At 41.0% G+C, this 15,171-nt stretch overlaps 1 protein-coding gene across 1 annotated transcript in view; it reads right to left on the bottom strand.

Moving 5' to 3' along the window:
* The window catches only part of LOC121956082, a 99,888-nt gene that overhangs the window by 71,389 nt on the left and 13,328 nt on the right, over nt 1–15,171 (bottom strand). Inside the window, exon 2 of the mRNA XM_042504171.1 lies at nt 7,496–9,067. Within this exon, the coding sequence (XP_042360105.1) occupies nt 7,496–9,067 (1,572 nt within the window). The remainder of the gene's footprint in view (nt 1–7,495; nt 9,068–15,171) is intronic.

Here is a 15,171-nt window from a genome sequence, read left to right as displayed (position 1 = left end):
TGGCTATAATATGGAAACCTAACGAGTATATAAACCTACCAGTGCTAATGATGGATCGCAACAGCATTTTCTTTTTCAACACTGGATATGAAACAGAAGAAGAGACTGTATCCTATTAACTTGCTGTGAACTATAAATTCACCACTTCCTCACTTTACTGTGCATTCTTTCTCTCCCTCTGTGCCGCTGTCTGCATGTCCACAGCTGAAAACAGGAGCGTGAAAGTCAAGAGCACTCACTCCACAGCAATATCTAAGGAGCAAAACCTCCCCAGAAGTACGAGTTCAAGAGGCAGCCCTCGTTTCTAGGGTTCACTTAGTCACTTGTACAGGGTACTTCCTTTTTCAAGTTGCTTTTCTGTCATACTCAAAACAATCACAGAGAAGCAGTCTTTGGCAGTCTTAAAGCTCACACTCCCTCCAGCAATGTTCATTAAATGTATAGAAAAGAACATTTTGAGAGAATGCTTCAGTTGATACAGGGAGAGGGGAGGCTTTTGAAAAGACGATGATGAGAAAGAAGGCTTTGGAGGAGACAAGGAGAAAGGAGGCCTCAGAGGAGATGTGAAGTAAGAAGACAGAGGTGAGACGGTTCCAGAGGAGACGAGGAAAAAGGAGAGAGGAGATGAGGACAAGATGAGGAGAGAGGAAGCAACGAGGAGACAGGAGTTATGTACCACAAGTGGAACTTATGCAAGAGTGTTTTTCTGATGGCAACTCTCTGTCAAACAGAATGTGTTCATCGGTTGTTCAGTTCAATTCGGTTTAATTTAATTCAATTCATTTTTTTGTCCCAGAGGGCAATTTGTGTTGCAGCAAGTGTAAAAACATAATACAAACACACAAAGTGCAAACAAAATGACACAAAAACATACAGCATTTGACATTAATCTGTACACAGGGTGACTTGCACCTATGCATATTCAAGCTCCACAGGAGCAGACTAATAAGTGTCCACGCAATAGGGCCTGTAATAATTCTGTGTTAAATATGACAGCTGCTAATAATGTAAAACATTTCCAGTGTAGTTTACATCACCATTAACAAGTGATGACAGTCACAAGAATGCAGCATCAGGACCAGCAGCATGAAGGCCGATGCTGCAGTATAGCTCACAGGTACAATATGTACTGTTATTACAACTCTATCATCAACATCTTCATCATCATTGGTGCTACAAGTACAATATGTACTTTTACTGTCATCCAATTATTTTCATCATCATAAACATCAATACCACAATACAATATGTAATTCTACTGTCACCCTATCACCATCACCATCAATACTACAAGTACAATATGTACTGGCACTGTCACCTAATCCTCATCATCATCATCATCAATACTACAAGTACAATATGTACTGTTACTGTCACCTAATCCTCATCATCATCATCATCATCATCATCATCATCATCATCAAAACCACAGGTACAATGTGTACTGTTACTGTCATCTTATCACCATCATCATCATCATCATCATCATCATCAGTACCACTAGTACAATGTGTACAGTTACTGCCATCATCATCATCATCATCAGTACTACAAGTACAATATGTACTGTTGCTGACACCAAATCCTCATCATCATCGATACTACAAGTACATTATGTACTGTTATCGTCACCTTATCATCATCATCATCATCATCATCATCATCAGTACTTCAAGTACAATATGTACTGTTACTGACAGAATCATCATCATCATCATCATCATCATCATCATCAACTCTACAAGTACAGTAGGTACTGTTACTGTCACCCTGTCATTGCCATCAGAACAGTGCCCAAACCTGCTGTTGATCAGATGATCATAGAAAATATTACATGTGAATCATGCATAAAATCATTACCAATATATTTTCAAAAAACAAACTTTTTTTTCTGTCACAGAGAGGACATAAAGTGAGGAGTGAAAGAGGACAAGGGCTTAGACATCTGCTGGTGAGGAATTTATTCCCCAAATCACTGTCATTAAAGCTGGAATCAGAAAAAGAGAGGGACTGGGAGCAGGAGTCCAGACAGGCCTGGGCATGACAGCTAAAGAGAGAGAGAGAGGAGGTCTGAAAATGATTAAAAGAGCAGAGAGGAAGGACTGAATGAAGTTCTTGTGGATAATGACGGTGCTGTTTGTGCTGTTTGGTGGCTTCCTGTAGAATAAATGCTCAGTTGACATGTGGCAGATATAATGAGGAGAAGAGGTAGAGGGGAATGCAGGACTGATGGAGCAAAGACGTGTGGAAAATAGACGCAGAGATAAGAGTGCTTTCCCAGGACGGAGGAGATGTGAGATATGAACAGGAGGATTATCTGTGGGCTCAACAATACTCATCTTTATTCAGTGCATGACAACAAACAGCGCTGGCTGCATTATGACTGTCTGATAAAACAAAAGACATTCATTTCTACTTCAGAGCTCTTCACTGTGAGTTTGATGATGACCAACAGCCTCTGTATTTTTGTTTGTTTCACTCTTTTCCTGTTGTTTTCTTTTACTGTCTGCCTTTTCTTTTCCTCTGTATGTTTCTCTAAGAGCAGAGGAAGGGAGTAGAGGAAAAGGCCCCTGGGGGCAACTTTTTTGTTTTGAGTATTTTATGGGAAACAAATGATGTGAGTAAAACACCGCACAGAGCAAAACAATCATTTCACCGTGAACACCCATTACTGCACATTAGCCTGTTATTTACAAAGTGAACACTGATGACAGCACAGATGGTTGTGGATACTCTGGGGAAAAGTTTCCATTGAAGCTGCACCCTGAAAGATTTTTTATCTCTCTAGAAATTTTATCTATCTATTTTTATTTTTTATCCCCACTCTGAGTGTGACTGAGAACTTCATTAAAGCTGCTCTTGCCAACTACAGCTATATGAATTCAACTCCTCCACCAAAAACTGACATCAAGGTGACAGCAAATGGCCCAAATGCACAACATTTCTTCAACTACATATTAATGCTTCAAAACCTTATCAAATTGGCTTGGTTTCACTAGGAGAAGGCAATAAGCAATGACCAACAAAAAATTGCAAAAAAAATAGTAAACTTGACAATAAAATTGCATAAATAAATAAATGGAGGTTAAAAAAAAGAAACAAGACAACTGCCACATAATTTTAAATAATATATATATTTATACGAATTATGAATATTGTTTCCTGAACATTTTTCCCTTTTTTAAAAATCTAATAATCTCCCAACAGCCAATTTTTTAAGTCCATGTCTTGTCACCTTTTACTATTTTTTAGCAATTTGCAGGACCCATTCTTGCCATGTTGCTCATCACCTTTTCCCCATTTTTTAAAAAGAAATCAAACCAATTTTCTCAGGTCCCACAGGTTTAAATTCTTGTGAAAGGTATCAGCAAACTGATTTTGATTCAGGTTCTAAGGGGCTACAAGGTGGAGGTAGTATTATATAGTGAACAAATATTTGCTAACAGCAGCAGATGCTCTCATCTGATAACACAGTCAGTCTGCACAGCCAAGGGGGCGTCGACACATTACATGTCACCAAAACAAACATGAAGGAGCTAGAGAGCGATATTGAACGTGTGGAATACACCTAATGGAAAGACTGCAATTTCGGGAAAAAAAGTCCTGTTTATTGCAAAAAAGTTTTTTACACATGCATGAGGTGGTATTTCAGGCAATTTAAAAAAGCCATATTTCTCAAAACTGCAATGGAAACACTTTTTTGCTTTTATAGCTCATATGATGTAACACCTGGTGGCAGTAATGTGACTTCGTGGATGCCAACTGCCATTAAACCCAAACAAGAAGAAAAAGTAAAACAAAGTCACATGACACTCTACAAAACATGACTCAGTATGTGTGGACAGAGGAAGAGACCATATCTTTTTAACTCTGATACGAGACAAAGAAATGATGGTGATATTAGATTGGCTTTATTGAGTGGCTGCAATAGAAATAAGCCTGCCAATGTTTTGGACATCCAACGCCATTATTATTGGATGTATGTTATCACGATAGGAAAGTCACATAACTTCGCAAGAGAAGTGGTATAACCTGCTGACACTGACCAGCTGGCTCAAAAGCAGGAGAAGCTACTTCTATTGTTTGGACGTGGTTTGGGTATGAAAAGTCAGACACAGAGCTAGGGCAGGGTGAATATGACAATATACTGAAATGTATCGCGGCTTGTTCTACATGCGATGTGTAAAATAACTATATTGTGAACATCAAATATAAACTGTCTCTTTCTTTTAGCAACCAGACTCGCTTTGGTGTTTCAATTTTCTCTCTCTCTCTCCTACGGCTCTCTGCCTCCCAGAGACACACACTCAAGAAAAGCAGCAGCAAAAGCATCAACGCTTCCAGCCCGAGATGAGGCAGTTCCTTCAAAACAAAAGATCCATCGGTTCTGCTTTGATTTATTTAATTGGAATACTGAATTTAACTTTACTATAACAGTACTTATTACTATTAAACTTGATACTTTACTTTATTTTACATTATAACAGTATTTTAAAATGTTTTTATAACAGTGTTTTATTTAACTTTATTTTGTGCCAGTAGCTACTTTATTTATAAAAGTAGTTAATATTTTGTATTAAATAATTTTGTATTTTAGTAGTTAACAGTAGTTTTAAATGAGATTTAAAAATACCAAGGTATATACCGTGTATCGCCATATGGCGTAAAAATATTGCGATATTATTTTAAAGCCATATTGCCAGGCCCTATATGATAGCATAGTGGAATTAGCACACTGGTTAGCCAGCTAGCAACTACATGAGTAAATTTTACTTAATGCTTCATCAACACAATCTTTTCACAGAGTAGGTAAGCGCATTGTTATTACTTAATTAATGACACCAAACTAGGCAGCTACAGAGAAATAGCAGTTTTGAATGGAGGAAAGAGAGGATCACCTGATCAATTTGTCTGAGGAATAGCTGCGTCTGGATGACACAGAAATTATGCGGTTTGGGAGATTAATCAGCACCCATAAGACAATTAGAAACTATTGTTTTTGACTGAACTCGGCTTTGATCGTGGCTGATACATACATCACCACCCGGAGCTGAAGAGGGAAGGTCATGGTAAATCATCAGTTATAGCTTCAGAGAAAGCAGAACCCTTCTGTTGTGTGACTGAGTCTAAGTGTATTGCTCATTTTAAAAATACTTATATTCATTTTGGGTGCAACCACAACAGCGGGGCAAAGTCTGTGATTGAGTAAAAACCGCCACTTCCTGAGTCAAATTAAAACCATCTAGCAATTATATACGGTCCAGCTATATACTATACTTTGGTTTTGACCTAGTCCTGTTAAACCCTATACCTCAGTCACATCTGCTTAGATCTGAATCTTTCTGACGCCCCCATTGCTGCAGTGGCAGAATTTCATCAGCCTTAATAAAAGTGGGAGTTTTTACAGCTTGAAAACACTAGTTTAATGTCAAACTTTTATTTCAAGGTGTGACAGGCTGTCATACATTTTTAAAAAATGTAGAAGAAAAGGGATGACACCTGTAGCAAACTACGTGGATGTTGCACTAATAATTCCCACAAGGCATCATAGGGTAAGGAAAAAGGTGGGTACCAGTACTTGTTAGTCTTTTAAAGCCTCCAAAATCTCAAAAATTAAACAGCTCTCTTTGCCACTTGAAACGTGACAAGCTTATATGATCGGGATTTTTATATCTCCCTGCCCTGACAAACCAGTCTGCCCAAAATATCACATCAGCAAGTTAAGCGTATCAGCAGGAGTTTTTGCAGGACATACCATGTAAAATACTCACTCACATCCTCTTGTTTATCCTTCCTGTTGTCATGTGAGCTTGTAAATTGAGAAGGCAGCTACGAGTAAAGTTGGATGTTCTGTTCTCTCTCTCTCTCTCTCTGTCTCTGTCAGGTAGGTATTGGATGAATTCCCTGACGAGATTAGATGAGGTGAGGGGGGAAAATCCCAATAGGCGCCTTGAAACAGATGCCTCCTGTGTGTTTTTGAATCTGCACTGGACAAGATTCTTGTGGAATCAGACTTCTCATTGGACGTAATCAGAGTGAGACTGGAACACAGCAGAACATCTATCTGATGTTGATGCACAAATGATTTGCATGGATGACATTAACATAGTTAAGGTATTAAGGGAAACAATTTGAGGTTCACTGTCTTGCCCAAGGAGATTGTGACATGTGGAAAGGAGGAGGTGGGGATTGAACCTGCAACCTGGGGCTTGGTGATAAATATATTCTATCGATTAATTTGAATTTGTGGTTCAAAAATGCAAAGCTTGATTTTCCCCTTCGCCGGTCAATGGTGTGCTCACTATTGGTGGCTCTATTTCATCCTTTTTGATCGCCAGAGGTTGTGCTTAAACACAGAAAACTCTGGTGGTCATCTAGGAGTCACAGAACCGTAGTTACATTCCTAATGTTCTCTAATGTAGGCCTTTCCTATTGTTTTTGTGGCTTGATAGGGTGGTACTCAATGTAACTTGTTTTCAGTAAATGTCGTGCTGAGACAGAAAAGTTGACTCTGTTATCAGAGGAAGTGGGAGCCAAAGGCCAACAGGGAGGAGGTGGTCTAAAAATAGCTTTAAAACCCCTGTTAAAATGCCACATAAGCTTGAAACACAAAGACACACAACATGGGAATGTGTTTGCTTGGATTAAGTTTGGAGCATTGAACGAAATATTGAAAATGATACAGATGTATTGGTTTAAGCCAAAAACAAACATTTAAAAAATACTGAATGTGTATTGGTGTGAGCATGTGTGTAAAATGAAGCTCAATACAACAGGAAACCATTACAATGGGTGTGGCTGCTAGACTCATCTGCTAACCTTGACTTGTCTTCCTTTGCTGACATGAAAACAGAAAACAAACCTTTTTACACACTTGCACCCACACACTCACAAATGGATTCTAGGTGTATCAGTCTTTTGTGTTTTACATGATCTGCTACCCCAAGTTTTTGAATGCTCTAGCTGAGTGTCTGAAAATAATGTTAATTCTGTAAACATTGGAGAACCACCAAAGAGATGACTGTCAGCTTCTACTTGATTGGCAGCCTCTTGGGCTGAAAATTCAGACTTATACAGAAGTTCCAATAACTGCGCTTCCTCTAATGGCCACTTCATTCGTTTTTACTGATGACAAGAGTTTAACACTATATGAAAAAACTAGAGTGTGTACAAATTCACACACACACACACACACACACACACACACACACACAAACACAAAGCACAGATTTAACTCTGATCTGGTTAATATGATGGCAGCTTGTAGAATCAAATCAGTCTGAAAACACTACAAACCTTTCTTAAAAAGTGTGTGCATGTGTTTCTTTGTGAGTAGTGTTTTCTCATATCAGTGGTCATAAGAAGGTACAGATGTTGCATGTTGCAATATTCACATTCAAATACACACACCAAGTACATATAAAAAAAGATGAAGGTAGCTACACATACACACAGTGCAAATGCAGCTTTTTAAGAATTTTCCAAAACATCTTACCTTTCTGGTTCCTCTTCCCCTGCTTCCATGTGGGCATGTGTGTGGTCTCAGCAGGATGTCCATATGCAGATGACACCTCACCATTGCTTTGGACTGCAGGGGGCTGCGTCATAGGTGCCGCTTTGGTGTCAGTACCAATGTTCTGGGAGAAGGAGGCGATCCTCTGTAGGATTGAGCCCACACTATCTCCTGCATCACCTGGGCCATCCTCTACAGACCAAATGCCTCTGGGACTGGCAGGGCTGGAAGGGTTTGGCAGGCTAGGGACCACCTGGACACCTAGGGGCCCTGGAAGAATCTCCAGCTGTGGGCTCTGGGCTGGAGAAAGGGGCCCCGGGGAGCAGCTCATCTGTGGGACAGGGATGGAACCCTGAGAGGGAGTTTGAGAGCGTGGGGAGAGAGGCAGAAAGGGATGGTGGAGGGAGAGGGGAATGGTGTCAGATGAACTGTCCAGGCTGCTGAGGGAGGCTGAAGGGCTGGCTGGGGTGGACGGTGGGCTCATGCTGTGTTTGAGGCCTCCTGTGCTCCTTGGTGGAGGCCTGGGGGGATTAGGGCTCGTGGATCCTCCTTGAGCCATGGTGGCAGGAGTTGCTGAGGTGCTGCTTACTAAGCTGTCCAGATCCAAGGGAAACTTGTTGAGACGTGAAGTCTCTTTGGCCTTGGGCTGAGGGGACTTAAGGATCTGAGACCCTTGCTGCTGGCAGTGGTTTTGGGGGCCACTGTAGCCCTCCTCCCCAAAGGAACTGGCGTGATGAAGACGCCCATTCCAGTTGGCGTTAGCACTGGCATACCTCAACCCTGGAGACATCCTGCCGATACCCCCACCTCCGCCTCTTTGCATACTCACCATTCCTCCTCCTCCATCATGAATTTGGAGGTCTAGGCTGGGCATGGAGCCATGGTTCACCCCCCAAGGCTCTGGGACACTGGGCATCACCCCTGGCCCGTGGTCCATCTCAGAGTGGAAAACACTCCCATGAGAGGAAAACTTCTTCAGGTTGGGGCTGCTTCCCAAGTTGGCACCTCCCTCTCTGTGCTGCTGTGGAAGGTGGGGCTGGGTTCGATGATACTCCCCCTGAGGTGGAGAGCTGGGATATGACCCCGGTTTATTAAGAGGGAGGGGACCTCCACCTCCACCTGAGTACTCGAGGCTGGACGTGGAGCTGTGAAGGCTGTCATTGTCACTGCCTGGCCCAGACAAAATGGAGTAACTGTTGGGGTTTAACCTGCTCTGGAAGGATGCGGCTCTGGTCACTGAGGAGCCGTTATTGTGGATGGCTGACTTGGTTCCTCGGTTGAAGGACAGGCTGTTGCCTACACTTCTGGACTTGAGCACTGGGCTGGGATTGGAACTCAGGCTGATGCGGGAGTGGTGAGCTGTGGGGCCCAGGTTGTTGTTGTTGTAGGCTAATGATGAAGGGGACTGGCCACCTCCTCCCCGCCCCTCACTGGCTTTGTTATGATTGAGGAAGAAATGGGAGGAAGAGGGAGAAACGGGGCTGGAGATGGGTGAAGTTGAGGAGAAGGATGGTATGTCATCCACATCTTCAATGTCGAAGGATCTCTTCAGCGCTGTGGGTGGGAAGAAAGAATACATGAATCATTAATAATATGTCTTAATTCTGACTAATATTCAACCAGTGAGTCTTGCCGTATGTGGGTGGCAAACTGCAATGTATAACTGTTATGTCCTCCAAACAAGTCCAATTGACATGATTGTCAGACTGATAATGTTTCTTGACCAGCTGGACCTACTTTTAGTGAGATATCAGCAATTAATTTGGTGAGAATAACATAAACATTGTTGATAAAAATGAAGACCAGAGCTAAAAATACCCAATTGTTATTAAGTGTATGTTATGTTTAAATTCTCTTGCAATAAGGGTTTCGAGAATGTGAGTCTGGCCATCCATTGTTCTTAAGACGTTTGTTCAGTTGATCAGGCCTAATGTTTCATCCTATTCTTTTATTGGGTTCAATGACTGCTTGAAAGCAGTGGGGACAAATCTGGTCGATGTTGTTGAATGTTCACGAGCATCACATAACCAACAATAGTCGAGCAACGCCAAGCCACCATCCTGATCTTGTACAACTTTCTGTCCAGTAGCTGACCATGAACCATGCCCTCCAGCTTCAGTTTTTCATTGCACTGGCCCTATTGTGGCTGACTCTTATGCCAATCAGCTAAAAGTTTCCAGGCAGTACTTCCGTTCATGAACATTGGTGTTGCATTTCGCACATCAATCTACATATTGTATATTCTGCGTGCGGCTGCATACGCCGAACTGCCAGCCCTGTACTGCGATGGTTCAGCACAAATACCCACCAATAACAGCTTTAGTCTATTTTCTTTTAAATTCAACTCCCAATGCAATGTAGCAGGATTTAAGATTACCTTTAAATTTAAAAATGACAATAAACTTACCTTGTATCTTCTACCTTGTACCTTGTAACTCAACATGGCATTTTATCGTTGACAGTGGACAAAACAATTTACCGTCAATAATAAAAATAGAAAACAACACAGATAATTTGTAGTATGCATGTGCTGCCAGCTGCTATACTTCATGAACAGGGATGCAAGATATTGGACTTTTGCCGATATCTGTTTTTTTCAAGTCATACTGGCATACTGGTTTTTATCAGGTCATACTGGCAGATTGCTGATACCGATATGTTCACGTGTTTTTCCACTTACTTGCAGAGAACATCAAGCCTCCCCTGCAGTGAAATGAACATGTTACACCTACTCTTATCTTGATGGCTGACTGGCAGATGAAGACTGAAAAAACATTTTCCAAAATCTACACATTCACTGGGCAAAACAAGAAACCTATTTTAACCTAGGTTACAGACAAATTTACAACAATAATGCATAAATAAGAACTTTAACAGGCTCTAATGCTCTCCCTGAGACAATCCTGATGATTGACCCGTTCCAGGTAATTTAAGTTTGCTAATTAAAGCATCATCTTATTGACCCAAAAAAATTTGGGAAAATGCCCATATTTCATTTACAATGCCATTATCTGCCAATTCAAATGACGTGCCAATATTATGGTGAATCCCTGAAATGACACATCTATGACAGAATGTAATGGATGCTGTGTGTGTGGAAATATATGCTCTACACTCTGTGAATGTGCCTGTGTGTCTCTTCTCAGAAGATCATATTAAATCTCTCTCTTTTGGTTTCTGGGTCCTGAATGATCTTAGCCACTTGCCTTTGTATGGGAACAGTGTCCCCTTGCTTTGTTGAGTATACACACACACACATACACACACACACACACACACATTTCCTGCAAGCTGCAAACACAAAGGATGGATTGAGGTCGGGGCTGGAGTCAGGGCATCCAGTGGGGTTTTGTGTTACGAAAACCAACCACTGCAACGTGACATACCATGAGAAGGAGTGGGTGGGTGGGTTTCAGAAAGAGGGGTATATAATTATACTTTCAAAGTGAAAGCCGAGATGTCATCCACAGTCATCCACAGCTGTTACCTACATTATTTGTAATATTTGCAACCGAAAATGCTCTCGTTTGATACCAATGTATTATAGCTCTCCACCTGATCTAACATATTTTTATTGTTGGTTGATTTTATCGTCATGTCACCTTTTGCATGCTTTGATCTGATCGATTCTTGTAAGTGAATTAATAATGAAGTGCAGAACCTATTATTATTTATAGATTCAGACAGATCAATCATCCACCCTGTGAGTTACAAACTGCTGCTGAGGAAAAAATAATTCATAGAGAACTCCACCTGCGCTGTGTTCTAAAAAAACTCCAAATTTAGAAAGGGGAAACAGAATGATAAAAAAGGGACAGCAAGCATTTAAAAGAATAAAAAAAAAAAGAAAGTTTTCGGTCATCATGCACCCATGCACCTCCAGTGACTAACACTTGACAAACTGCTGCTGAGGAAAAAAAGGACACATTTTTTACATTGTTTGTCCATCTGTAGGATAAACATATTATTATACACCATATAAAAATTAGGAAATTTTAGTCTGTGTATGCACCCACCAAATCATTTTGTGATTTTGTGTGTGCCAACATTTCTGAATTAAAAAAAATTTAAAAAAGGACTGTTTTACAACTGGTTGGCAACCTGTTTAATTATCTTACTGTTTGTAGTCCCATTTTAAGCTTCTCATCGTCCATCTGTCACCGCTCCATTACAAGATCTCTGACACTTACTTTATGACTAAGAACGCTGAAGGCCATAGTTACAAAGGTAAAACCTAGGTTGCAATAAACACATTTTCCCTAAAAAGGTGAAATACACTGCAGCACACACAAAGCAGCTCATTCACACTTGTTTAGATGAGGCGAGAGTGAGCGTGTGCATCCATACTGCTCAGCTTAGTGAGCTAAGGTGTAATCACAGGACTCCTCTCATGTCATTAAGTTTCAAACACAGTCTGTGTTGTACAGCCAGACCAATGACCTCTCAGTGACACACACACACACACACACACACACGCACACACAAAAAAACATACACTGCATTCACTGGGTGTATAAATACATCACCGTACACATTAAGGGGGTCATGAGTCAATATTGGAATAACATTATTTTTGTAGTCCATATGTGTTTTTCAGCCATTTTTACAACGGGTCAGAATCTGACATTTTTAGACATACTATACTACAGTGTTTTTGGCCATTTTTTGGACATGCAAATTATGAAGTTTTTGGACTTTTTTGGCCTCTATTTCCAGTTTGTACACTATGACACGTCTCTACAAGTTATAATATGTAGTTTTCAGCCATTTTTACGACGGGTTAAAATTTGATATTTTTCAACATACTATACTATAGCGTTTTTGGCCATATATATATAGCACCTGGGGATAATCCATTTATTGATGGAAGTATGTCCGACTCCTCCACAGTAGGTGAAGATATGCCCCCTTTCAGCTAGTTTCTATTGGACCTTCCTGTTGATCTATTACGTCACACACCAAACAAATTAGCAAGCAGCAAACAGGCTGCATGTCAAACTTTGAAACCATGGAAACTTTTTGGCACTGTACATTTCATACATACTCTATGCTTTATTTGATACCTTTGTCTTGTTTTGTTTTCTTTAATACTTCTCTTGTGTTTCCCAAATTTCTTCTACAAATTTACGTGTTCGACTTCCGGGCCAAAGCCTAGCATAAGGACTATGGACCATGTGCAGAACACCTAGGCCAGTTCAGGTTCAAGTAAGGCTTATCCTTGAGGGAGTAAATCAACCCCCAACCACATTATCTAGGTGTGTTAGTCTGGCTTCGAGAAATTTGGCTCAGTACAATCTCATTCGGACTAACATGTTAACATGTATTTTAAAAGTCCAGTTTTAATCATACTAACACAATAATTTGCCTTTTGTGACATTGTGTAAACATACTAACTGTTTACCTGCTACTCAAACATGATTGGTCAAAAACAAGCTGCAACCTCTGAATGAAGCAAATGCAGAAGTGCCAAAACCTGCAGTTCATCCAGTGGCCACATGAGGCTGCAAGAGTGAATCCCCACAAACAACAATGACAAAAATGTCCAACTTGCCAAAGTTACGCATGTTCAAGAGCAGGGCCTCTTCAGTGACAGGCTGTCTGCGATGCATGACTATGGTCTGCGAGTCAAATCCATCCCTCAACCCCCTCCCCCAATAATGGTCACTTTTGGCTCTAAAAAATCAAAATGGGGACATCTGAAATGGCCGAACTCGAGGATTTAAAACAGCAGTCCACAAACCAATGGTTGACATCATGGTAGCTATGCGCATTATTTAAACAATTTGTGGTCATTACTACTCAGTCTACAGACAAACTACTTACAGAAGATGGAACACTTCAGAGACCAAAATTTTGTCCCGTTGCCTCCAGATTCTGCACATATGCAGATATCTGTTCACGGAGATTAGTTCCTACCTGAGCAGGATCACAGCCTCTGTAGGCTCCAGGCAGGCTGGGGAGGGGTGTGTGTCTTTGTAGGTGTGTGTGTGTGTTGGGGGGAGGGTTGTGTGGACTCGCCTGAGTTCGCTGAGGCTACAAGTGTGAACCTGCCCTCCATACAAAAGATAAGGAGTCCTTGTATCAGGTAATTGCTGGCACCCTGTCAAACGCTGGGGAAATAATTACGGTGGCAGTGGTGCGCTCCATCTCTGCTCTGTTCTACCTGCATGTTAGTGTGTGTGTGTGTGTGTGTGTGTGTGTGTGTTTGAGCTGTCTACATTTGGCTCCACTCCCTCTGTGCTCACAGTTGTGCAGACCCTAATCCTTTTCTCTTACACAATGCCAACTTAATCTGATAAAGAGAGATGCTCAAAGTCTCTCTCTGTCTCTCGCTCTCTCTCTCTCTCACACACACACACACACACACATTAGCGCACACTGTGCTGCATTCTCTCAGAGCCATGACTGAGTTTATGGGAAAGTGTGTGTAGGCGTGTGTGCAGATGTGTGAAGCGTCCTTTCATGGCCATTGCAGGTCAGCTCACTGGGATAGGTGTGTTTTTGTGTGTGTGTGTGTGTGTGGGAGGGGGGGGGTCAGCGTATGTGATGATAGCTCGCTTCCTGTATAAACAGTCTTGCATGTGAGTGCTGTGCTTCATCTTCCCCCGTTATGCTGCATTTGTGAACTTTTGTTAAGTTCAGCGAGCATAATTATAAAACCTAATATTTCTGGGTTTATGATTAGTGAAGCAATCAAAGTCAATTTTATATTAAAGAAACAATTAGTGCATTTATATGGACATGAGTAACCCATATTTAATCAGATTTTTTAGTGTCAGGTGTTTGGAGGAGTATCCCCTCATGTGTTTAAGCATTTAAACACCATATCCCATTTTCAGACACACAGATATATTACCTGGTGTACTACGAAAGAAACTGGGATACCGTTGCATGTCTACACCTTATCCTGGTTTTTGAACACTGTTTCACTTCTGGAGTGACGTAGAAAAAGGGTTTTGCCTTTTGGTAATGAAAGATGTTGGGTATCTTCATCTACTGCTCCCATGTCTTACACTGTGGTAGTGACAGGTTGACACAATTCAAAGTGGTGAGCAGTGTTTTAAGTGAAGCGTATCATTAGCACCCTCAGAAATAACGGTGACTCAGTAGCATGGCTGTGGTAAAAAATAGATTACTGGATAAAAAATATTCTTGAATAAAACAGAAGTACATTTTTGAAAAAGGAACATGAAAAATGCTTGTTCCTTTGAAAAAATACTTTGCTGCTGAAGCTGCTGCTGTGGGAGTATGAGCTCCATGCCGGACACAGTGACAGGGCTAACTGTTAACATCACACAGATAACTTTACCTAACAGGTTTAACAACAAAATCGAGCTGTTTTGGTTTCTTTGTGTGTTTGTTGGGATTGTTTAACCTCTCTGTGCTTGTTGTATGTCGCTGCTGCTGTGTTAGCTTGTGCTTACCAGGTTGATGTTGAACTGATCATTCGCCAGCTCCAGATATGGCAGTAAAAGTTTGCCAATTCAACAGGAAGACGGAATGGCCCAGATCAAATGCAGACCATTTGAAGATGTTTCCAAAAATATAGGAATAATAGGAATAATCCAATTTCAATTTGTTCATGTAAACACAATATTCCAAGTACGGTCATAACCAGGATAAGCCTCATAAATAGGTTATTCATGTCCATGTAATCA

This window comes from Plectropomus leopardus, chromosome 17, assembly GCF_008729295.1.
Source record: "Plectropomus leopardus isolate mb chromosome 17, YSFRI_Pleo_2.0, whole genome shotgun sequence".
Lineage (NCBI taxonomy): Eukaryota > Metazoa > Chordata > Actinopteri > Perciformes > Serranidae > Plectropomus > Plectropomus leopardus.
This window is presented reverse-complemented; position numbering and strand designations above follow the sequence as displayed.